This window comes from Motacilla alba, chromosome 7 (assembly GCF_015832195.1).
Source record: "Motacilla alba alba isolate MOTALB_02 chromosome 7, Motacilla_alba_V1.0_pri, whole genome shotgun sequence".
Taxonomy (NCBI): Eukaryota; Metazoa; Chordata; class Aves; order Passeriformes; family Motacillidae; genus Motacilla; species Motacilla alba.
The window spans coordinates 21,993,191-22,015,367 of record NC_052022.1 but is presented as its reverse complement, the minus strand read 5'-3'; the positions used below and the strand labels follow the sequence as shown (position 1 = coordinate 22,015,367).

The window sequence follows — 22,177 nt, the reverse complement described above, 5'->3', positions numbered from 1 at the left end:
CACAGCAGTCACTGAAATCTGAGTCCTGATGCTCGTTCTCCTGGCACAGACTTGTTCACTCTGATGAGCTGCCCTGATATTCTAATAATGGAGTATCACCTAAATTTCTATTTTCAGGGTGTGCGAGTATAAATTAGAAGAACAGTTTAAATCAAATACACTTTGTCAGGAAACATACATTTGGAGGAAGGGGTTAAATTCTGGATGATGCAACAAACTTTCTCAGCATTCCCATGGCAATCAGAGCAGTTTGGAAAATGTTATCTTCTGAAAAATCAGAAGCCTGGGAACACCAGGTTTTCTCTTTAGTAGAGAATGGCTGTCCATACAGCAGAGCATCTGTGCTCTTCAGTCTCCCCTGCTGTAAAAATTCCTGCCTGCAGTGAAGGAAAGAAAATTGGCTTCAGAACAGGGCTGGTGCCTTACTTGAGTCTTGTGTTTGCAGAATGCAACTGTTTTAATTACACCTAAGACTGTTCTAAATGCTAGAAAAGCTGTCTGTGTTCACACCAGCATATGATCTTTCCATTTACCCAGCTGGATGCTGTTACGAGTTTCCTATTCATTACCTGTTTGTTTTGGCAGGACTGTTCAAGGGTGACAAAAGCAGAAATCAGTGGCTAAATACAGGCAAAACATCTCTTCTTGATGCTCTGGCTTTAGAGGGAGGGCTTTTTCTACACGCAGAAATTTCAGTGTTCAGACTTAGAAAGTTAACTTCCAGTGATGAAGAATAGAGTGACTGAAGCTGTTTTTTAATGAGGAGTCTAATGGGAAAGAGGAAGGACTCGTTGGAAGCCAAAAGGAGGAAGAAGAAAAGTGGGGGGGAAAAGAATGTGAAGAGCATGATGCTGTCATAGACAATTTGAGAATGGCTGGGATGTTTAGGGATGCCTGTGTGAGTAGTCAGGTGATGGCGAGACAGGGGAGCTGCTGGGGCAAAAAGTTGTTACTTCTGTAACAACAATGCACCAGATGAGTCCTTGTGTCACCATGTTTCTAGAAGTATGTGAGCCTCTACAAAGCCTGAGAAAGCCGCTGTGGAACCAAGACATGACGTAGGAGAAAGTCCAGCCAAAAAGCCCTGAGTCCCGCTGGATGCAGACACCAGCCCCTGGCCTTAGGGAGGCTGCTTGAGCAGCGTGTGCTGAAGGCAATGGCAGCCCCGAGCCACAGACACTGCTTTGAGACTGGGACATGTGGCCTGTCTCCCTAGAACAGGAGCCCGCCCTCTGTGCTTGTCACAATAGCTGACACAAAGGAGGTCCAGCAGATCCCTCCCCAGCCCCCAGGTCTGGAAGGTGTGGTCCAGCATTACCTTGTCCTTACCCCACTGCCAGCTGGGCAAAGCTGGTTCTCACTGCTGAGTGGGGGTGTACATCCATGGTGTGGAGACAGCGAGGGTGTGGATGGGCATCCTGAGGGGGAGTAAGCAAACACTGGGTATTTAAGCAGTGGCCCTGTTAGCACAAACAAACCAGCAAAGGCTCCTATGAGAAAGGCTGTTACAGAAGGAGGGGAAGCTCTTGGGAGTTTATTTTGTAAAATGTGAATAAACCCAGGGATGAACAGAGACTCCAGGGCAGAGATGGGTAGTTGTTCTGGCACTCCAGCAGAGCCATCCTCAGCTCCTGCACTAGCACAGCCCTTTCAGGCAGTCACAACAACCCTTCAGGAAGGGGTGTTTTCCTCTGCCATCAAAGTTTCCCTGCCACAAGTTCCCCTTTTCCAGATGACCCCTGGGGCAGGAACCTCTGTTCTCCCAATATGTGAGATTAACGACAAAGATCCTCTGTATGTACACAGAGAAGAGGATAGTCCATCCCTTCTTCTGCAAAAATTAGCTCTGAGGAGTGATTCCACACTGGCCCCTTGCCATGTAAAGCCCTGTTTCCTGTCCCATGGCTGTGAATTTGGTGGGACAGAAATATTACACATACTGATAACCCAGAGGGGTCAAGGTAATCCATGCTGCTGTGTGCAAAGTGGGTGTCAGTGAGTTTGCAGCCAAGATTTCTGTCTTGTCTTGCTTTTCTTGCCCCCAAAGATCCTAAAATGTTTCTTAGAGGAAAGATTGAGGCTGTATACCTCATTCAGCATGAGATTGCCTACCGCTCCCAAAACTTCAGCTGTTGCAACAGAAATTGCATGTCAGCAAATAAAAAAATGAAGTATTCGAATCCTACCTTCATGAGTATTTTTACCCAGAAGACATCCATCCTGTCTAGTACAAATTCCTTGATGTTTTCACTCTGCTTTGTGCTTATTGTCATTGCAGCTGAGCCTTTCTGTAATTCATCCCAGAACATTCTGAAAGCTTCAGGATCCTGGGCTCCAAAAGGAGAGACAAAGACTCACCTGTGCTCCTGAGCAGCATCTGCAGAGGCTTAGGGATGTGCAGGCACAGATACCTCACTGAGTCCCATTTTGTATCTTAGCCTATGTGACCAAAGGGGTCTAGTCCTGCCCTACTCCATGGCTCTCAGGCTCTGGGACTGTATTCTGCTTCTGCTGGATGGGGTTACTGCTCAGGTCCCAGCTGCCTCAGGTCCAAGCAGCAGTAGGAGGACCCACTGTCGAGTAAAAAGTGTTCTTTGTGTGATTGTTGACCCTTAACAGAGCCAGCCCTCCCACTCCTCTGCAGCCCCACTCCAAGCAAGCACCACGGGGTACCCACTGCTGCCTCTCGCGTGGGAACAGAGACATTGCCCGTTCAGGGATTAACTTGCTATTCAATCCCTGGAAAGTGGCTGCAGCCAAGAGAGCTCTGGTCCAGCTTATCTTGCCCCTTTTAGAAGCAGAGGTATGTTGTTCATCAATGTGTAACATGACGTGACACCCAGCCAGCCACCACAGCCCTAACTGCCCTGGCAGCACCAGCCCCTTTGTGCTGCCCACCCAGCTCCAGCTTGTGTTCCCAGGCAGGTCTGCAGCAGAGCGCTGGACATCTGGGCCTGCCCACCGTGCAGCACACTGTGCCTTTGCCAGGCTGCCATTGTGTGTGGCCACTGGGCACGAACAGCAGGCTGGCATGTAGAAGGATGACATCACAACCTGCAGCTCCTTTCCCCTCTCCTCAGCTGACAGCTATCAGCATGGCACCCTCCCAGTGGTAGACCATCAGCCCCACCCCCTTTACCCTGTTTTTTCCTCTGGTGAAATAGTCCTTTTAGTGCCTGGACATCCCTGCAGGCTGTTTCAAAGGGCTTCCCATGAGGCTGGGGGGGTGCAGATGCCCCAGTGGTGGATCCTGCCTTCAGACTTTTTGCCATGGAGCCCAAAAGACCCAGCTGGTCCTCAAGAAAGTCAGGGGACTTCTAGTTTATGCTGCTGGGCTCCCTCTTTCTTAGTCAGCCTCCTCCGTGCATGCCCTTGCCTCCTAGGTGTGCAGCCAGCTGCATCCTCTTCATCTTTAGGCAAGGTTGCCTGCAGCCCCAGATGACCCTGGTGTGGTCTCATAGTGGAAGCCATGGGGGTGCCCCTGAGTCCTTCCCTGGCCTGCCCGTGGACCAGGGCTGGGAGCCTGCAGTGTCTGCTCAGGAAGTACTTGCTAATGGAGCAGAAGGCATTTGGCTTTGTTTTTCCAGCCAAACACAAGTGGCACCTCTGGAAGCCCCTGGCTGTGCCTGTTCCCCTGCCCTGGTGCTGCTAACCAGGCCATGCACAGTGGGACACTGATGGGCCCCCCTCAAAAAGAAATAGAATGCAAAGGGGTAGCTCAGCCCTGCACTGACTGCATGGAGATAACACAAAGCCTCAGCTCTTTTTTGCACTGGGGAAATTGCTGGAATGCCATTAAAAGGTGGATTACTGTAAAGGCCAAACCAGAAAGTGGAGACCCCACTGATCTAAACCGAATAACTTGTATGGCCTCTCTGAAGCTCTGTGCACCCCTGACATCTCTCAACCAGTGCTGTCAGCAGCTCCCTATCCCAAATATTGCAGCATTTAGAGAGCCTGGCTCACTGACCCTTTCATGGGTCTGGAGCAGATGGAGGGAGCAGGGAAGGAGAGGAAGGGGTGCTGTGCCTCCTATTTGTAAAGAAAGGCAAAGCTAAGATCAGCCCCAGGCCTGGCCTTGGCTGACTAGTTGTGTTTTAAATAGGTGACTCGAGTTCATCACATCAGATGGTGTTGCAAAGGAGCTGAGCTCCTGTTGAGTGTAAAAGGGGGCTGTTTATAATTTATGGGTTTTAAATGATGGGCCAAGAAAAAGTCTGGCTTGTGCCAAAGTGTATCTCTCCTCTGGATTGCTGATGCTTGTACAAACATTGTAAAAATGCCAGCAATCTTGCTAAAGTTACATTACTTCTAATAATTAGGTTATCATCATAGACTTCTATTGCTTTACAAAGAAGACGCCTCTGCCAGAGTCACAGAGAAGAAAGTGAGTTTATTTACAAGAAGATTCTCCCTCACGCAAGCTCCTCCTCCTCCCCCCAGAAACCATGTCTGCTGGCCCCTTCTTTCTGCAGCATGAAAATAATTCAGGGCACTGAGCCTCAGTAATGCCGTGTTTGTGGTCAGGGCTCCTCTGAACTCCCTTCCTTCCCCAGATCTCTAAACAGCCTCTTCTTTCTTACCAGATTTAATGAAAGACTAATAGTGTAAGTCGGGGCAGACACTGTTTGACTAACAGCCTACAGAGCACAAAGCAAAGGGGAAAAGGACACTGGGTGTCCTGCAGAATTGGTGGTGCCTTGCTGTTTCACAGATAGAAGCAGGTGGGTGATGCACAATATATTGTGTTTCAAGAACACACAAAAAACCTACATGAACAATTTTGTTTGTGGGCACATTGATTGCAGAAAGTTTTGGAGAGACAAACATATGTATACATTTATGGCATATTACAGAAATATAAATTACAAGTGGTGTCTAGCATTACTTTTTGTGTTGTTTGTATGTTTTATTTACTCCTGGGTGGTGCTTCTAAGAAACAATTTGTGTGAAAACTTCCATAGAATACAATTTTAGGGCTTAAAAGGGTTAAAATATGTCTCCAAACAAAGAGGTTTATTCTGTTCTGTTTTGTTTACAGATCTGTAACACATATATCCAAACTGGCTTGGTTAAAAGTGGAAGTCAACAAAAGATACACTTTTCACTGTAGCACAGCATTGCTGAAATCTCACAGAGGGGAAAACAAAACCCTAAGTAATATTTTTAATCATTAGTGCTCAGGTGAACATAAATACCAAATGGCAAGGAAGAAAGCAGGGATGGGAAAGAAAAGAAGAATAAATAAAAGAAAACTTTTCTGTAATGACCAGGATGGGAGGTGGCAAAATATTTCTCGCAATAGGAATGCCTGGTCTGTCATTAGAGGATGGAGTAGGAGCTGCAGTGTTTGTCAAACTGGAAAGCAATGCCTCAGACGCTTTGGTGGGGAATAGAGAAGTTTGGATTAATATTTAGCTTGACACTTTTAGAAAGAGACAAGAATAGTCTTCTCAGAGCGATATGTACTGTCAGGAAGAGACTTTAATCACAGCGTTTACAAAAGAAGTATCTCTGTAAATCCAGCGAGTTCAATACAGCCGTGTAACTAGAGAGGAGGAAACGCGAGGGTACACAGCATCGTTCCCTTTCTTTTTCCTATTTTTTTATCTTCTCGTGACTTCGTTTTTTTTCTTCCCCGTGTTAACTGTCCTGTTTGTGGCAGGGAGAGGTGGTGGTGCCCCCCTGCCGCGGTCAGGCCGGGTGGGACTGTCCTTGCCGGGCACCAGGGGAGGGAGCGCGGCGGCACCGCCCAGACACTGCCCGCACCCCGTCTCAGCGTCTCCCTTCGGCTGTGTGTATCTGATTGTCAATTTTCTTTCAAAGTTTATATTTTTGAAAAAAAAAAAAAAAAAAAAGAGGAAAAGCTCGGCCTTCCAAAGATGTCTAAAAATTGATTTATGGTTAGTATAAAGACAACAGTATAAAAATAACAAAGGAGGTGGCAGCTGCTGCGGGGATTGCTATGGAGACCCTAATGAAATTAGCACTATCAGAGGGTTTCTAATTTTTTTGCCTTCTAAGCTTCTAATTTCTTTTCTATTTTGGATAGCCAGAGTGTAAGTTAAAAAAAAAAAAAAAAAAGAAAAGAAAAGAAAACAGCCCACCGAAATAATATGCGTGATACATACCCAGCCAATAAATAAATGTTAACCTCACCGAGGTTTTTTATATGCAGGATTTGATCTGAAACAAGATGGCCAAGAGCCCCTCTTTGTAGATCGCCTCCTCAAAGCGGCTGCGCTTCCATCTAAAGGTGGCTTCACGCGGCCGAGCCAGCTGCCAGCCAAGCCACCGAGGCGCTCGAGTAGGGCCAGCCGATTAGAAATAAATATTTTAAAAATACTTTCAATATTTTTTTAAAGTGTGACGGCTCTTTGTGTGATGCCACAGTTTGTTTTACTCTATTAATGATTTACGACTTGCTGTCTTAATTAATCCTTACATAAACTACAAACACCAGCCACTGTTACAACTGTTCAAGACTACTCTCTCAACTAGCTCAGACCGATTATACTAAATAGGTGAAATGTAAGTCACCACGGACCTGAATCCCTCTCCCGAAGTATTGGTGAAGAAACTCTACAAATACCCACATAAATACATTAAGACGAGGATAAATAATCAGTGATACAAAAAAATGTCTCGCTTAAAATAATAAATACATATCATTTAGTCCAATGCGATCCTTACGTTACGGAAGAACTCATAAATTAACTTCTCTGAAATAAGCTTACGCGCGGGCGAGTTCCGACGGCTCACGACTGGTCTAAAACACCTCAGCATGACGCGCTGCTAACACTACAGCATCTCTAAGACTTACCTTCAAGTACATCATTACCAGCTTATCAGTCCCTCGGTTGGCAGTATATTGCACTGTCATGCTTAAAACAGCTCTAAGAGAAAGGCTCCTGCTCACGGACCTACTCGGGGCTGCGGAAGAAAGAAGGGAGCTGCTAAGGGAGACAAATCCACTAATACTGTTGGCACTCGAGAGCACAGTAACACTGTCCCGTCAGAAAAGTGAGGTAATGGAGAGGGGAGCGGGGCCCGCTGGCCGCCGCCCCGCTACAGATGCGTGAGCTTGGGCGCCTCCTGCATCCGTCCCTGAGAGGTGTGGTGAGAGGAAAGGTCCGTGTAGGTGGGGTGGGGGTCGCAAGGTCCGTGGTGGTGGCCGCCGGGGATCTGGGCGGCGCAGCTGTAGTCCACGCTGGCGGAGGAGGGGTGCTGCAGGTGCCCCAGGTTGAAAATGGGGCCTGAGGCCGGCATGGAGTCCACGAAGTTGCCCCCCACGTAGACGGGGCTGCCCTGCAGGCTGGGGTTGGCGAAGCCGCCGCCGCCGCTCTGCATGGGGTGGGGGTCGTACTCCGCGCCCGCGTAGCGCTTCTGCTGCGGCAGGCAGCTGCTCAGCGGCGCCGTGTAGGCGGCCAGCCCGTACATGCTCTGCTGGGACTTGGCGAAGGAGGTGGGCGAGGGCGCGTCGTAGCTGAGGCTGTTGACGCCGGGGAGCTGGCTGGAGTAGCCGACGTGGTTTGGGCCGCTTAGAGGGGGGCTGCGGTCCGGGGACTGTCCGACGGGGGAGTGCATGATGCCTTTGGCTTTTTGGTCCTTTTTGTACTTCATCCGGCGGTTCTGGAACCAGATCTTGATCTGCCGCTCGGTCAGGTTGAGTAGGTTGGCCATCTCCACGCGGCGCGGCCGGCACAGGTAGCGGTTGAAGTGAAACTCCTTCTCCAGCTCCACCAGCTGCGCGCTAGTGTAGGCTGTTCGCACCCTCTTGGAGGCCGGCCCGGGGGGGCTCTTGTCCTCGCAGCTCTCTCCTGCGGGGAAGAGGCACAAAGAGACATTGGTTCCCCCCAGGAAAGACAGCCCCCTTTCCTCCCGGGCTCCCTCGGAAACCCGCTCTACCCTCTCGCTCTATCGGCGCCCGGGGAGGGGGCGCAGAGGGCCCGGGGGCGGCCTCCCACTCCTCCCTGCCCGACATACACACCCTCCCGCAGCTGCCTCCTCCCAGAGACCACCGGCGGCCCCCCGTCCAAGCGTCCCCGGCACCCCGCCCCCAGCCTGTCCCACCTGCAGCGCCCGGCAGGGCTGGGACCCCTCAGCGGGGTGGGTGTGGGGACAGGAGGGTGATCCTATCAGAGGGATCAGCTAGAGGAGTAGCAGACAAGGCCCGGAGCCAGGGGGCTCAGCCCGAAGGACTCAGCCCCAGGGACTCAGCCCGGCTCCCCGGGCGAGCAGTGGGTCGGGGCGGGGGTTTTGGGCTACCTGGGGGGGCGCAGGTGCTTTTCTGCTTGGAATTCTGCCGGGACTCCTTCATCCAAGGAAATATCTGCTTGCTGAGGGTGGCGCTGGCCGAGCCCGAGGAGTTGGGGCCCCCCTTGGCTTTTTTCGGAGGGGGCACACTGGGAGGGGGGTTGGGCGGGGAGGAGGGCGGCAGGGCCGGGGGCTGATGCTCGCCGATCCCCGGGGGCTGACTGCCCCCGGGGCCGCCCCCGCCCGGCCGCATGCAGCTCCCGCTCAGCTCGCTGCCCTTGTGGGCCGGAGCGCGGCCGGGCGCCGAGCCCTGGACGGAGCAGGCGGAGCCGGGGTACTCGCCGTCCAGGCCGGCCTGGCCGTAGGGCTGGTGGGCCGCGCCGTAGGGGTAGGCGTCGGCCTTGCCGTAGGTGTAGCCCCCGAAGAGCCCCGCGTTGTCGTAGTAGGCGGCTTTCTGCATCCTCTGCTCTGCGATCGCCGAGGCCCGCGGCCCCCGCTCAAATAACATCGACCGCCGCCCCGCGCCTCACGTCGTCGGCCCGGGCCACTCGCGGCCACCTGGGGAGGGAAACAGCAGGGACACAAAAGAGACTTTTAGAGGGGGAAACCGGCTGGTTGCGGTTGACACGGGCCGGTTCCAGCACCCCCCGCACCCTGGCACCCTCGGCCTCGGCCTCCCATCCAGGGGAGGGTTTGGAGACATCGGGGAAGGAGCAAAGGACCCAAAGAAGGACCAAGGGACAAAAGGGGAGGACCAGGGTCACCAGGCAGGAGTCCGGGCAAACTGGGCCACGCCAGTGAGAGAGAAGAGTACACCAGGGAAGGACCCGAGGCACTGCAGGGAAAGAGCCACCCGAGAGCGCTGGTGCGGGGGGGAACGGGGCACATTGGCGGGACATCCTACAGGCCACCTTTTGAAGCATTTTTGGGGATATTTTATTTGCTTTGTTTTGCCTTTGGACTGTTCCAGTTTGGCTCGAGTTTGGCTGGATCGGACCCCGCGGCTGTAGGCAAGGGCTCTCAGTGAGCAACTGCGCTGGGTGGTGTCCCCAAAGACCCACTGGCCCATTTCGGCCGAGAGCATCTGCGCTCCCCGCCCGGCACGCGTGCGCACGGCCGTGCACGGTTGACATGATGGATGGAGCTCGGGCTGCGGCCGGGCAGAGGCAGAAAAATCCGTCCCCTTTGTAAACCCGCCCTTCTTCTTTCTCCGGATTCCTCCAGAGTTAAAGTATAACCGGCGCCATTCACTCCCTTTACTTTGCACTATAAAGGAAGTCGCAGGTCAGCTCCCCTATTTTAATTCTGTGATGAATTAAATTCCCTCACCCAACGTTTCTCGTCCCTTTTATTTGTACCCAGCAGAAAGAACCCGAAACATTTGAGATAATTTTTAGAGGGTTCTTTTCTTTTTTCGGCCTTCAAACTTGTGGGTCTCCCCTCCCCGCCCCCCGGCTCCCACATGAGGCTGCTCCCATCGAAAGCGCACGGTCCCCTTAGGGCAGATGTTTTGAGGCGGGATGCTGTTACCTTTCTCCTTGCTGATCACAAAACTTCTCTGCGCTTAGTACAAGATGGAAACTGTTCTGCAATTTTGGTGCGGCTTTTTAATAGTCCCTGCTCTTATTTTTCTTGTGGGATAGGGTTTTCTCTGACACTTTTGGTAATTTTGTAAATTAGCACATACTTCACCTGACAATATAAGTCTGTAAATCAACATATCTTGAGGCTTTCTTGTATTTCTGCAGGATTTAAGCCTACTAACATATCAGAGAAAAGTAGCTAGAAATCTTTGAAAGATGTCCGACATTTATAGTTCTCCTGCCTATACTTATGCAATACTAGAAGAGTACTCCTCTTTTTTTCGCGAGTACCGTTGGTCCCGCCAAGTATCGTTGATCTCTTGTCTAGTCTAAACCGGGAAACACATCTCTGTAAGTCAAAATAACCTCAGCGAGCTGCGATTCATGGCCGCTCTCGGCGGTTTATCCCGTGTCACAGACCGCCGGCGTCCTTTTCTTTCCTAAACAAAAGCTTGAGATGATCTGTGTAGCTGACAGAACGGGAACTGTTTTTCTCTCCTGGAAAATTTTTGTTTAAAAAGTCTGCAGAAATGGAAGGTGGCGATAAAAATGAGTTTTAATACAATGTGATAATCTTGACGGGTCTTGGAAGCATTTTTTGTCCAAATAACTCTGTCTCTCTTTTCCCACTTCTGTCATCTACATTTTCGGGACCGGTCTGGACTGAAGACTTTTGTTAGCACAACACTGCCTTAAGCGTAGGCTTTTATATGCCTTGTGAAATATAGTTCCCAAAAGAATACACAGAATCTTAAGAAAGAATATTGCTGTTAAGCTGTTAAAAGCCTTATTTCTTTTCTGAAATACCAACTGCTTGTGAACTCTGCTTGAACCTAAAAAGGAGGCTATGGGCCATAAATCACATGGACAATGCTCAACTGTTTGGTGGCTCATCTTTAGATCTTAAAAAGAGAGAGAGGGAGAGAAAGAGGGAGAGGGAGACCTATCCAGGGTTTGATTTTCCACGAGTGAAAGGCCCGGGGTGATGTTTTTATAGGTAACACCAAAGCAGGGGCTCAACACTTGGTGGTTTGGCCAGAAAGAGCCTACAGGGGAAAAAAAAAAAAAAAAAAAAAAAAAAAAAAAAGTGACATCCAAATGGTGAGGCTGAGCCGTGGGAGGTGGGCTTGGAGGCACCGAGGGTAGGAAACCGCAAAGTATCCATGTCTGTGTTTCAGATTTCCCTTCTTCCTCTCCAGAAAAGTTAACCTCATCTGAACTGTTAGGCGTCGCACATGATAATGGGACTTTTTGTCCTGCCACTGGTTCCAGTGCTTTTGCGGGATGCCGACCCTCTCACGGCTCTGCCCGGAGAGCAGCCGGGAGCCCAAGCGTGTTCCCAAGCGTGTGCGTGGAAGCCGGCTGGCCCAGGCTGACATCGGCCCGACTGCCAGTCGCTTTCCTCCCGACACTTTCATATTAAGCAGCTCTCTACTAAAACTTCCACTACACTTAATTCTGCTTCGGATCAATATCTAATATGATACCGAATAAATAAGAGGCGGTGAGAGCGGCCAGCGAAGCGGTTATTAAAGCAGCCGGAGCTCTCAGGGTGCATATCAATGCACCTGTCATTGCGGTTGTAGCAAAATTTATGACTGCTAGCGCCGTGGCAGTAAACGCTCCGGCCAGGAATGAAAAGGAAAACACTTCCCAAGCCCCGGCACTTTCAGAAGTGCAAAGCAGCCGGCGCGTAGGAGGGAGCCCGGCAAAAGAATCCCCCGCTCGGCACGTTTCCCGGCCGCCGGCCCGGGGCAGCCCTGTATATAAGGAAAGCTCGGGGCCGCCGCCGGACCGGCCGCAAGCAGGGCGGCTGGGCACCCGTGGCTGGGGCTGCGCCCGAGCCGGGGATGGCTCGTCTTTGAGAGCGCTGGGGAGCGCGAAGGGGCCCTGCGAGACACGGAGCGGTGGCCGCCGTGGGGCCTCTTAAACCAACTGTGGAGCCCCCCAGGGAGCGACCCGCTCCCCGCGGCCGGGCCCAGGCCTTGGCTGCTCCCCAGCCGGGCTCGACTTCCGCGGAACAGGGGCGGCTTTCAGCGGGGCTTTCTGCGGGCCTTCTTTATCTGGCGTGTGGGGCGGCAGCGCCCGGGGTGCCGCCGCCGGCGGGCTCGACAGAGCAGCTCTCCCCGCTCGGCGGACATGGGCCGGGGCCGGGGTCGGGCTGTGCTCCCTGCGACGGGCCTGTCGCGATAGGGAAAGCGAGAGATGGATGGAAAAGGAAATTTAGACAACTCACCAAACTTACGTTTTTTCTTGATTTTTGACTTTAACTGTGTGAGTAGGATCTTCAGGTTCCTTTGGATAATCCGTGGGCACGGACCTGCAAACAGAAGTGATAACTCTCAGCGGAAACTGCTTTGTTTTGGACTTTCTTCCTTAGGACTTTGTTAATAAATGCACATCTCGTCCACAGCCCCTCACCGTGTCTTTCCGTCCGCGTCAGATCTATTACCAGACAAAGGGTAGATGTTTCTCTTCATTTATTAATAGCGCTTTGAGAGAGGCGGGGAGCAAACAGACGTGCGGTTTGTTTACTCCGGTTGCGGGTGGGAGCCGGGCAGGGCGGCCTGCGGCTGCCGCTCCGACGGGCCCCGCGCACCGGCCGCGATCCCACGCCTGCCTTCCCGAGCGCGCAGCCCAGCGCCGGCCGGGGCGCGGGGAGGCAGCGCACGGGGCTAAGGGAGCGCCTTTGCGGGGGAGCTGCGGGCACCTTCGAGGGTCGCAAGCAGCTCTCCCGCCGCCCGCACCCCCGGCCCGCGAGGAGTTCCGCGGAAACGAAGCTAGAGCGGGTCTCTCTCCATTTCTCCCCCCAGATACCGAATAAGACAGAGAGAAAGATAAGCGAAGAAGTCCCAGCATTGAAAACGCTACAAACATTTGCGTCTCGAAATGAGTATTTTGCCTTTGTCTGTGCAATGTGTCGATTCAGGACTTTAAGAACTTAAGAGTGCCAGAAAATCCCCCACAAAGAAGCCCAGGTCATTATAAAGACGATATCTAGCCACTATAAGCCTTTGAAATGACCTTTGGCTCGTAGAGCAATAACTCACCACTTAATGAACAACCAACGGAAGCGCCTCCGATAGCTCACAACACAACAGATCTTACAACTTTCCACCAAGTCTTCTCTCTCCCTAACCAAACTCAGTAGGATGCTACATTCCCCTTCCAAATCACCTTAATTTATGCTGGCAAACTGGAGTTAGGGAAGTGGAGCTTCATGATTACACATGATGCTCGCTCAGGTTCCTGGCCCGGGCCTGTCCCGGTAACGTCTTATATAATGTATTCACGTGGGCGTACGTCAACTTTAAGTGCTTTATTTTTTTTAAAGAGAATTCATTAGAAATAGCACTTTACACGGTGTATGAAGGCAACCTAAAGTGGGTTGCACCTTAGCCCCTGAGCGGAGAGATCATAACATTGCAAACCGAGTCATTGTTAGCCGCTGTTGATTAACACGGTAAGTTTTCATTTTGTGCCTAATTAATTATCGACTTCTCATCCCCTTCCGAAGCAGCTTCTCAGCCTCACAAGCGATAGCCTTCTAGCTCTAGACATGCTTTATTTAGCCAGAGCTTGGCCAAATACCAAGACTTCCATGGCCACAGGAATAACCCCCAAAGTTTGTACTGCAGAGAGAGGAGTCTGGGCACGCTGGGGTTGTGCTCGTCTCCCAGCGCTCGGAGAAGACGTTGCCAGAGCTGAACCCAGGGAAATCTTTAGAATTATTCAGGCGTGGGACCAATATAGGTATTATTGAAATTTTAGGTGAAGTTATAAGTGAGTGCTTCCATCGAGCCAAATGAAATGCTGCTTGCAGTAATTGGATTCAGCTGACTAACTTGGCAGGCCAGCAGCTTGGAGGCATACAGCTAAGAAAAATGTTCAGTGCTTTTAACTTCTGATCGAGCAGAGCAACGCGCAACAGAAAATAATAAATAAATAAATAAATAAACATACACCCTAACTTTCTCCTTCTCCCCTGGCCTCCTACCCTATTTCCTTCGGGGCACTCCGACCCCCGCCGAGGACTCGCCCGGGTGACTCGGGGAGGGCAGGGTCCGTTCCAACCTTACACACGCTCTTGCTCGACAGCACAGCGCTGGGCTTTACGCGGGGGCTTTACAACAGACATAACCGAGAGTTCACCCGGGCTCCAGGCAAGCCACCAGTCAGTAGAAAAAGGTGTTCCTGGGAGAGTCGGGCTAGTTGCAGCAGCCCAAGCTGGAGCTGATCTGTGTTTGCCAGGAGGCTGTGTGGTCGCTTCCAGACCCCCAGTCCGCCCAGAGAGGCACCGGTCCCCCCCAGGCATCTTCCCACCGCCTTATTGATCAAACCACACAAATGCAGGGCAGGAAACTTCTCGGTAGATAAATATCAAGCCGTGCTTCAAATCGCATGTGTAACTCGAAGGCATGAGCATACTGGTAACAGCAGTACTAAAACAACTGCGGAAGGAACGCAACAGCCACTAAGGAACACGAATGAACTGCCAGGGTAAAAGGTTCGGGAAGACACTTGGCACGAATATTTGAGAGATCCTATGTAGGGGCCACATCACCGATGAGCCTATTTTAAATCGCCCTTTACAAATCAACACGGCTACCCCCTGCCCGGCTAACCACGGCAACACATTAACGTGATGCTCAATCTCACTTTGGCAATGGGAGCATCTAGCAAAGTTCTCTCCCTCGTTTGTTTGCTTATTTGTAATTCCCTTCCTGAAACCACCGAAAATTGGGGAAAGGAGAGGGTTAAACGTATTCCCCTAGCTTTTGGAAATGAGTTCACTTTTTATTTAAAGAACATAATAAAAAGAAGATACAGCTTAAAACGTTCAAGTAGGTGGAGACGTCTCCATACATTTGCAGCCACTATGGGCAGAGATTGCAAACAAATTCCAGACCGTCTCTGAGTAAAGGAGATAATACAGCCCCTGCGGTTAAACGTCCCATTTTGTCATGCAGTTGCTTACCTGTGTATCAATTTATCATAAACCTGGTTTCCTCACTTTTCAGGATCTGCGCTTGCAGTTCTTAGAACATATCCTTCACCCTTTGTCTGCAGACAATACTCTCCTAAACCTGATCTTGCGGTTTTACAAATATTTCCATACACCAGAATTCCCGATAGAACGAAAACAGGCTCAGGCTCAACTACCAATAAAAGAGAGCGAGTGGAAATCGGAATTTGTTGGGCTTAAAAAAAAAAAAAAAAAAAAAAAAAATCAACACACAACCCTTTAGCCATCAGCCTCCTGGAACCAACGGCAGCAATTGGCCGGCTCTTGTTTTGTTTTGGTTTTAAATCGTACGGCCATTGATGAATTTTGGGGGCGAGCAGGAGAAATCCCTTTATAATCAGAAATATAGGCACTGCCTTAAAATACAGGCATATCGGCCCACGTGATCGCAGAGCAGCGCGCCGGGGCCGGGGCTGGCGCGCTCCCCGCGCCCCCGCGCAGCGGGGCTGCCGCGCCGGGCCCCGTGGGGCGGGCGGCCCCCGCGCCCCTGCGCGCCCGCCCGCGCTGCCAGCCCGCTCTCGCCCCGCGCCGCTCCGCACCGCGGCCCCCGCACTTACGCACCCCGCGGGGCCGGCGGAGCAGGGGAAAAAGGTGAATTCCGCGGGATGATCCCAGCGCGCAGAAATTCCCAGCGGAGACAGAGGAGGTATTTGGAACCAGCTGCGGCCGGCAGCCTGCGCCGGGGGCAGCTCCGCAGCAACGCTGCTCTGGCGGACAGGCGCTGGGGCCCACTGGCGTGCGCGACTTTTTGCTTTCTCCTTCTCCGGACCGGGAAGATGCGGGGCAGCGGGGACTACCCCCGTCTGGAGGCTAAACAAGCGTTGGGGGAAAAAAGCCCTCACGACATTTGTGCGTGTGTGTGTCTGCCCTGAGCTTGCCTCCCTGCTCTGTGTGTATGAAAAGACGTGGAGTAAACCCTGTGTATATCTGTCCTGTGTGCCCACAAAGCTCCCCAACAATACCGGTTAGGCAAAAGAAAAAAATATATATGTATTAGCTTCTCTGTTTGATTTTTTGTAACATATCTGTAGCTATAAATACACCACACCTAATCTAACATCTGCTATGATTTCATTACCATCCAAAGCATGGGGATGTGACAGTAACGTATTACCTTACAATACTAACCGTAAGTGCATTGTAACATTTATCTAAATTACATTGCTTTTCCTGACTTTGCAAACCAGTTATAAAAAGATTGGAGTCCAGTGATGGAAACATAAGTTCAATGTAAATTATTGTGTATGGCTTCGGATTTATAATCCTATATTTCTTCGAAACGATGCACTTAAATCTCGCCTCAAGTAAGAGGTAATGGTTCTTTATATCCTTTTCAGTCAGCCATATATTTTGGTGTCTGGGTAGTTTTGCCGAGCCCCCCGCGCTCGCGTGTCTGTGTGTACATACAGAACCCCTACACGCACAGCGTGTTCTGCATACTTGTGTACATGCACACAAAGCCGAACATAATTCTGGCCACTGTTTAGACATTTTGGATGACGGAGAGGTCTTTAGCTTCCTACACAGAAGTGAGAGCGGAAAAGCTGGACACGAGCAAAGAACACGAAGAGGATTCAGAAGAAATGCCTTTTTGGAGGGCAGTTCGGAACCCCCCCCGGAGAAAGCCTCAGAGCCCTTTGGCGTCTTTTCAGAGTCTAGTGCTAAAGAAAAAGAAAAAGAAAAAGAAACAAATAAAAAGAAAAAAAAGAAAAAGAAAAAGAAAAATAAGAAAAAGAAAAGATAAAAAGAAGGGGGGAAAATAGAAACAAAAAGAAAAAACAGGCAAATTTAACGTGGAAATGGAGGACGGCTGAAAGAAAGGAGCACCTTTGCCACCAACGGCAGAATTAAGATATTGTAAAGGGGACTGAAAAAGTATTAAGGAACTGTTAATCCTTTGGCTGGTGGGACTCCAGCTTTGCGCGAATTTGTCTCCAGTAAAGGATCTAAGACTTCTTCAATCGGAGCATATGTTCATAGAGCAATAAAACAGAAAGATTTACAGTCTCCGCCCGCCCCCCAGCAGCCTCGCACCCTTTCAGGAATTACTTATGATGATTTATAACAACAACTCCGGCAATTGTCAAACTGATAAAATAGCCCGGGCTATACGCGAGAATAAACGCTCTTATGAAAGGGTTGCGATTTATGTTCAGGTCCATTTTACTGCGTGTCTTGGTGGAGTTTGGTTTCTTTCCCGGCCCAATAGGATAATATAAAACTTCATTGATAAAAATGTAGGAGTTCTCGTGAAGCAGCGAATCTGTTCCTTAGTCACTACCACAGCACATAAACATTTGTCATTTTTGAATAATTGAATTAATGTGTTATTGTTTGAATGTATAATTCATAACATAGGAAACTTTGTCTCTGTCCTGCCACCGAAACGGAAGCAATAAAAAGCTACAATCTAGGGTTTTTAGCAATCACTCCAGCAAGGGATAATAAAGAATATCCTGTTTGCAGGAGGTATTTCCAGCTGACTGGGATTTCACAGAGAAATCTCAGACTCGTCCGTATTCTATGGAGTTTATAGATGGTGGCTCTGTATAAAAACAAAAATGCTATTTTCCCCAGTCCGAGCTATTGGTCGGGGGCTTGCAAGCCGGCGTGCCCGCTCCGGGGGCTGGATGCGGCCGGGCTCCCCCGCACCCCGCGGCGGGGCTCGGGCGGCCGGGGCCGGAGCGGCCGGGGCAGCGGGGCCGGAGCCGGCCTTTGTGCGGGCGGCGGGGAAGGCGCGCCCGGCCCCGGCTCCGGCCCCGCTGTCAAAGACCCGCGGCAAAATTTACGACCCCGCCGGCGAAGGAGCCGAGGGCCTTTCCCCGCCGCTGGGACGGGGCAGCGGCTGCCCTGACAGCCGCATTGTTTCCTCCGCTGCGCTCCGCGCCTCCCCGCGCAGGCGGCCGAGCCGCCGCTCCGGGAGGCGGTGTGGCCATCAGCCTCCCTGCTCCGCGGCGCTCCGCGGCGCTCCGCGCTCGTCCTCTTTCCCCCGCTCCCTGGGAAGCAAAGGTCATCGCTTGCGCCCGGTCCGGTTCCCGGCCGCTGCCGCGCTGGAAATCAGGAAGCAGCGTGCCCTATTTGTCAAGTGTTTGACAGCTGAGTTCATTAAGGCTTAAATAAGGAGGAATAAAAGTAAAAAATATTTACGTACCGGGCGTCTCTTTTTCAGCAGCTACCCAAGAGCTAGGTGTGCAGGGAGAGGGACGGCACCCTTTGTATATTATATTCTTGGGATCTCTTCAGTTTTCAAGTCTGATAGAGTCCTTTGCTTGGCAGATTAATGACGACTCCGTGTTTCTTAAGGGACGTGCTGAATTAATTATTTCGCAAATCACGTGGTCAGGACTTGTAGAAATCTATTCTTATCATCTTCCTTGCACTTTGAAATTCTGCCTGTTATGACTGTTCCTAGCAAGATTATTTTGGTCTCTAGGCTTGGGGGGAAGGAGAAAGGGAAAAAAAAAAAAAAAAAAAAAAAAAAAGGAAAAAAGAATCAGGGGAAAGGGCTAACAAACATGGCCGTTGGAAGCGGTGTGGCTGTGCACCGAGAGGTCCCTATTTACTGTACTGTACAGTGAGTGGGGTTCGCTATTGACTCTGCCTTTCCTCTTCATTCTTACCTTAACGACTAGTGGTGATATAATATACAGAACTGTATTGATGTATCGGGAGTAACAGGAGGAGCCATTAAACAGCAGAGAGAGAAAGTATAATCACAAGATATGCCTCAATATTTAAACTTAGCGAGCTTGTGCTTAGAAAGGCAACCCTAGCCTCCCCTCGGTGCACTTGGGCAGTAAGGGCTCACGGTTTCTGCTGGGCACCCTGCTCCCTGCCCAGGCTGAGCCAGAGACTGTATTTTTGGACTCGTGCCTTGACCACGCTCCAGGAGAGGACAAGCCCTCACTGACAAGTACTTATGACAAAAATAGTGCAATCGACTTCTCCTGGCTGTGTTATCGTCTGAGATACTTACGCTGGGAAGGAAATAAAAAAATGCTTGCCATAGGTGCATGGCAAAGTTTAAAGTCTCCAGGTTGTGTTTTCTTGTGATCTTTCTTTTGTATCCGCTGTCAAAGTGAGAGTTACTGCTCAGGAAAAACTACTCTCTGCATTGCAATTTCGAATTTCCATTTCTTTATTTAATTGATTCTTTCCAGGACTCACCTAAAAGAGACACATCGATGTGGGCATCGAGGTGACTTCAGGTGTGGCTCCTTGCCTCCTACCACACATGCAGAAATCCAGGAGTCATTCAGGAGGGCTTGTTAAATGCAAAGCAGCAGCAAATGGATGACAGGCACTTTTAACTGCAGCCCAAAAGTAAATATAGACTCCAGCTTGGCCCAGAGTCACACCATTATGGCTGAGGCAAACAGCAAACCTGTTCAAAGGGACATTTGGAAGGATGCTATGCAGAGTCACTCATCTTTTAGCACTGGTAATGATGGGAGGGACCAGCATTTTCACAGAAGAGAGACCCACCTTGTAAGGACTGATTGTTCAAGGTACAAACCAGAATCTATTTCGCTACACCTTTTATTGTTTCAGAAGTACGTGGAGGGCTTACATCAAAACTACAGGCGACAGTTAGTATAAATAACGCTTTAATCAATGGCAGCAAAACATCAGCAAAGTATACAAAAAGCATCACACTTTAACAGAGATGAGAGTAGCGCTGGACAATGCGACCGTTTAACAAAGGCTCCAATGCACAACGTTTACCCGTGATAAACAAAAATAGTCAGCTTCCCTTCTTACAAAAAATAACTCTGGGGGAGGGTTACAACCATTGGGAAAAAAATACACACACACAAAAAAAAAAAGAAAAACCCAAACAAAAAAACCCAACAACCCCAAACAACAACAACAAACCAAACAAAACCTCAGGTTCGTTTTTCATGGGAGATAACGACCAGTGGGTGCTACTGGTCATTATTACAGACATTCCCGACCGTTCAGAGCAATGGCAGCTGGAAACTATTTCTGTTTGGTACTCTCTGCCTCCACATATTCTCCGGTCTTAGGGTGCAATCACACCTATGTAAACCTCTAGTGCTCCAGCCTCGCTCAAAGGGGACGTGCAAACAGGGTCGTAAGAGCTGTGCCTGCTGAAGCCAACACTCGTCCTGGAGTTATTAACATTTCAAAAGACAATGAGACAAATTCTGCTCGCAGCTACATGCCTGTTTGACTTCAGTGGGCGGGGGAAGGAAATCTGGGAGCAGAAGTTGGTCCTTTAACTTCGGGAGCCATCTCGGTTGATTAGAAGCACAAAGCAAGGATTTGCTTATCCAAGGCCAGTATTTTCCAGGACTGTACCACAGATGCCAAAGTTGGTAGCTCTCTCTCGAATAACACTTTTGCCCTGCTCGCAGCCAACTTCTCGGACTTTAGGAAACCAGCGGGGGTCCGGGAGGAGGATTTTCAAGGGTAGCTAGAGGGATTTTGCTTCCCCCCACCCCTTTTTCTTCTTTATTTTAATAGATACGTATGAAGAGCAAAAGGATGGCTTTGAGCAGCTCTGGAGAGGAAAGGCCACTTCTGCAGGAACCTGGTGTAACAAAACTTGAAAACTTGTCTCAGGAATTCCCTCCTCAAGCGCTGCTGCTAGCTGCTCTCCATGCTAGAGAAAGGGAAGGGTAGTTTGGGTCCAAAAGGTTAAGGGTTTAGAGGTCACTCTTCCCGGCTGAAATACAACTAATCGAATAGAAAATTTGTCCTCTGGGTGAACCTGTTCCTGCAATTTAGCCGAACTTCAGTAAAATACCTTTTCAGCTTCTCAACGTGAAGGCGTCAGAAAAAAGACGTCTTTACTATGTATGAACTCGGTGCTTTTTGTCATAGAAACAATGATGCGAATAATGCGGGAATATCCATCTTTAATATCACGACGTGGAGATATTCAAGTATTGCCATGTGCAAGTCTGAGAACTGGGCTAACCCTAAGGAAGAACAAAGAGTTTTCTCCAGGCTCTAAAACAAAAGACCAAGTCTTAAAGACACTTTGCGGACTTCAAGGGATGAGAAAAGGGCAGAAATTAACTGCTGGCCACAGTTAAAGTTGCCGAATACACTCTTGTTGAAAAGCTCGCCTTTTATTTTCGAATTAATTCAAGCCCATTTTGGCCAGTGTTTTCCCGAGCGAGCCCAGAGAGCCGTGAGTTCTCAGTGGGAAGCATCCAGCCTGGAGAAGGGCACGTTAACTCACCCCCTGCTCTTTCCACCTCCCTTCAGTGTTTGCTGAGTTTCCTTCTTCGCCACTTTTCTCTTTAATAAAGGGATCACCTCGTTACAATTTTGGCTATGTGGTCCCTTTTCTAGGCTGCCCTGAGGGTGCAGGAGATAAGGGCTGAGCTTTAAAACCGCCTGAGCAGAGGTGTAAGTGGCTCAGGGAGCTGGTTTGGTTTGGTTTGGTTTGGTAGCTACAGCGCACTAAAACTTTGGCAACCAGCAGTCAGGGACAAATTCGTGGGTATTCGACCAGCTCTGCTCCCATCCAAGCCTTTCATCTTTCCTGAAAGCAACTTGCTGAGATTTCCAACCATTGCAGTCATGTGTCATGGTTTGCTTAAAAACAATCACTGTTCTAAAAACAAAACAAAACAAAACAAAACAAAACAAACAACAACAACAGCAACAACAAGCCCACAAAAACCCCACTGAAACCAGAAAAAAACCCCACTAAAACAACAACGAAAAAAAGCCCTACCCAATCTTAAAAAACCCACCCAAACCTAAAAACTAAACAAACCAAAGCCATAAAAACCCAATATAAACCCAAAACAAAACAAATCAGCAACCCACATAGAGTACCTCTCTCTAGCAGAAAAGAAATTTAAAATGTGATTGAAATAACGTGTTCAGCTTTCAGCTTTGAATGGCTCAGTTTGTATCAGAAATTACATTAATTTTTCAGTCTGGGTTGCTCTTGGTTTTTTTTTGTGGGGTTGTTCTTTGTGGTCTCGTCTCTTTCTTTTTCCTTTTTTTCTTTCCATTTTAAAATGAGGTATCGATGGTTTAAAGCACAGCGCTGAACAGAGCAGACTTTGGAAACAGATTTCAAGCCTGTTAGCTCTGGATGGTACACGGTAAGAAGCAGGGACACTTTTCCTATTCACAAAGATGGAAATCTAAAAACAAGGGGTGGGGGGAACAAGAAAGTTGTGTACGTTCAAGACAAGTAAACATTACATATGTGTTCATGAGACTGGGAAGGAAAAATACTGTATTTCATCTCCCCTTCCTCGTTTTTGGTTTGACTATTTTTCTTTTTGTCTTCATTCTCCTATGCAACAAATAAATAAATACA

General features: G+C 49.7%; 1 protein-coding gene across 1 annotated transcript in view; it reads right to left on the bottom strand.

Moving 5' to 3' along the window:
• Positions 1–5,466: 5,466 nt before the first annotated feature.
• The window catches only part of HOXD3 (homeobox D3), a 30,965-nt gene continuing 14,254 nt past the window's right edge, over positions 5,467–22,177 (bottom strand). Inside the window, exons 2-4 of the mRNA XM_038143078.1 lie at positions 12,076–12,159; positions 8,269–8,814; positions 5,467–7,820 (exon numbers count right to left, since the gene is read on the bottom strand). Of these exons, the coding sequence (XP_037999006.1) occupies positions 7,069–7,820; positions 8,269–8,764 (1,248 nt within the window). The 5' untranslated portion in view covers positions 8,765–8,814; positions 12,076–12,159 and the 3' untranslated portion in view covers positions 5,467–7,068. The remainder of the gene's footprint in view (positions 7,821–8,268; positions 8,815–12,075; positions 12,160–22,177) is intronic.